This window comes from Schistosoma mansoni, chromosome 1, assembly GCF_000237925.1.
Source record: "Schistosoma mansoni strain Puerto Rico chromosome 1, complete genome".
Lineage (NCBI taxonomy): Eukaryota > Metazoa > Platyhelminthes > Trematoda > Strigeidida > Schistosomatidae > Schistosoma > Schistosoma mansoni.
The window spans coordinates 6585427-6588100 of record NC_031495.1 but is presented as its reverse complement, the minus strand read 5'-3'; the positions used below and the strand labels follow the sequence as shown (position 1 = coordinate 6588100).

The following is a 2674-nucleotide window of genomic DNA, read 5'->3' as shown; positions in this document are numbered from 1 at the left end:
ATACAACCACTGTCAGGGAAGTCCTATTCACTAACTTCTTGCTGTATTGTTGTAGTTTACAAAATTGAGAGGATGAAAAGCGAATGTTCGACACTGTAACCAGGTTGGTGGATCAATCCACCTAAGGGAATTGGAAAACCCTGATTCCAAACCAATGATGCACATGGGCTCTTGGATCCTGAGGGAATAAATGGCGTATGAACCTATTGTTGGTCACCGCCTACATGGGACTGCATCTCCTGACGTTGCTCCACTATCTTGTGGATTAGACCTTCAGGTCAAAGGCTTAGAGTGTGGCCCCCTAAGAAACCCACCTGTTCTGGTCTGGGCATCCGGGTAGTATCACAACCTTCATGCAAATCAATGATAACTACTACTGACCTCATTGTTATGGTGTGGCGTATATGTATTTGGTGACCCCTTGTACCCTAGTTTATGTGTTCAAATAAATAAATAAAATAAATAAATAACTGATCACTATATCAACATGGTATCAAATATATAACCAAATAGTTGAGTTATCATTGCTAATTATTAGATTCCATTTTTAAGGTTCCATCAACATTAATGTATATTAAATCAACTTTGTGACTCAGCTTTAGTAATTTCATAATTCAATCAGACTGAACCGTGGGTTAGTCAGGCATAAAGTCGATTTTTCGATAGAACTTCTTGGTGTTTCAGCGTTTAGCTTTGACCAGAAAAATTCGGCCATATCTGGTGTGAAACAGTCATCATCAATGAGATCATCATGGTATGCCAAGAATTTGGAAATGCACAATATTGAACGTGGACCCATTGATCTAATACGTATGAATCCTTTGCTAGACCTAAAGGTGTTAAGATCAATCCATGGTAAGTTCATGGATAGGAACTGTTGATGATCTCATATTAGAACGAAATGGCCAACAATTCTCCAATAATACCTCAAATGAGGTTAATTTTTAATTAATACAGCTCACAAATAAATGTATTAAAATGTTGCAATGCAGGTACATCCAGCTGACGAGTCCCAAATAGGACGAAACGCGCGTCAAACTGGATTCCACTGCTAGCCACTATCCATCTTTGCTTATGTTGCAATAATCCGTTTTTAAGTGTAAATATATCTAAATCTATTCATTATTATTCTATTCTTCCATGAACACATAAAGGCATATATGGTGTTTTCTAGAGCAGAAAACAATAATTACCTGTTACTATGTCAATCATTGAAGGGTATAGTTAAAATTAATTAAACTCTGAATAACGTACTGTATAGAATTACATATTCAGTCTATAAGATAATTTGAAACAATAATAGATGATTGACATCAATGTTTAATCTTAAGAAAGACGGAAGCATCTAAATATACTAAATTAGGATGAAGAAAGTTAATTATTCAAATTGTCCAACAAATTGAAAGATGAAGTCTTTACAAAATACTTCATTGAATGAATGAATGAATATATTATGGGAATGAAAATGAAACGCTTCAGTTGTAATTTTGCTTGGATGACATTAGGTTATCTAATCTGATGTTAGCGGATAACTTCAATAAGGTCTTTCTAATTCAAATTTCCGATATAATCTTTGCTGTTAAATGATTGGTTGTTATCTCCATTAGTTTGAAAACTGTCATGTGCCCCAAGGTCACTGCATGTTACTAAATGAATAGAATAGTTCCATTTTCATTTCAGTTTTCTGTTCAGAATACAAATCTATCTTAAAACCCCCATCTCAGTCTTACAGGAGGTCGGTTGCGGCCCGAATAGCTCAGTGGTAACGTCTCTGACTGTGAAGCTGAGTGACACGGGATCGAATCCGTCAGGGAGCACCAGTCCCCTCAAGATTACAGGTACACCTTGCTGACGAGTGCCAAGTAGCAAGAAACCCGGGTCCAGGGTTTCCTGTTGATCACCTCCAACTACCATCTAAACTCCCATCTTCTCTGACTCATAATAGTGTGAGAACTACAGTATGTGTCAGACTTGAGGTCTATTCGTCTCCATATTTGTTCTTGTACGCATTAAAAGAATGTTCGATTGTTTGTGAAAAGAATTTGCTGTAGGTTGACCTAAGACCTACATAGTCGTTTTTATCAAGATTTTCAAAGAAAATCATTAATGCATATCGTTTATTGGTACTTTTGAACAATTAGTTGATTCTTTAAAAAGTATCAGGCTAATATTTTCCCCAAAAAATAATTTTAGCCTGTATTTAATATATATTTCAAGAAATTTCTACTGTTGAAATTAGGACCTTTATTCATATTGGCTAGCAATGGAATTCAGGACGCGCGTTTCGTCTTATTTGGGACTCGTCAGCCGGATCTCAGAGTTGATGTTCACTCTGGGACTCGAACCCAGTACCCTCGCTTCAAACGCCATCACGTTATCCACTCGGCCACTGAGTCCTGATAGCCACTTGCTTGTGCGATGGGGTGAATTTTAAATTCATTTATTATTGTTTGTTTGAATCTTCCCATTGATGTGTTAGGACTGCAACTGGTCAGTCTCTAATTGGCATATGTGCATACTGTGCGTATTGCCTCGATATAGCCTAAATTCACAAGCATGGTAAGCAGAGATGGATAGTGACTAGCAGTGGAATCCAGTTTGACGCGCGGTTCCGCCTCCTTTTTACCTGCCGGCCCGCGGGTACCGGGCGGTCGCATCCTGAGGGTTGTTTGCC

The 2674-nt window shown here is 37.9% G+C and overlaps 1 protein-coding gene and 1 non-coding gene across 2 annotated transcripts in view; both read right to left on the bottom strand.

Moving 5' to 3' along the window:
• Positions 1 to 607: 607 nt before the first annotated feature.
• The window catches only part of Smp_193900 (hypothetical protein), a gene marked incomplete at both ends in the record, with an annotated part of 52070 nt that continues 50003 nt past the window's right edge, over positions 608 to 2674 (bottom strand). The window contains one exon of the mRNA XM_018793095.1: positions 608 to 830. Coding sequence (XP_018647642.1) covers positions 608 to 830 — 223 coding nt within the window. The remainder of the gene's footprint in view (positions 831 to 2674) is intronic.
• Positions 2328 to 2393, bottom strand: Smp_tRNA_01230_Gln_TTG.1.1. Its single transcript has one exon. It is a non-coding gene (tRNA).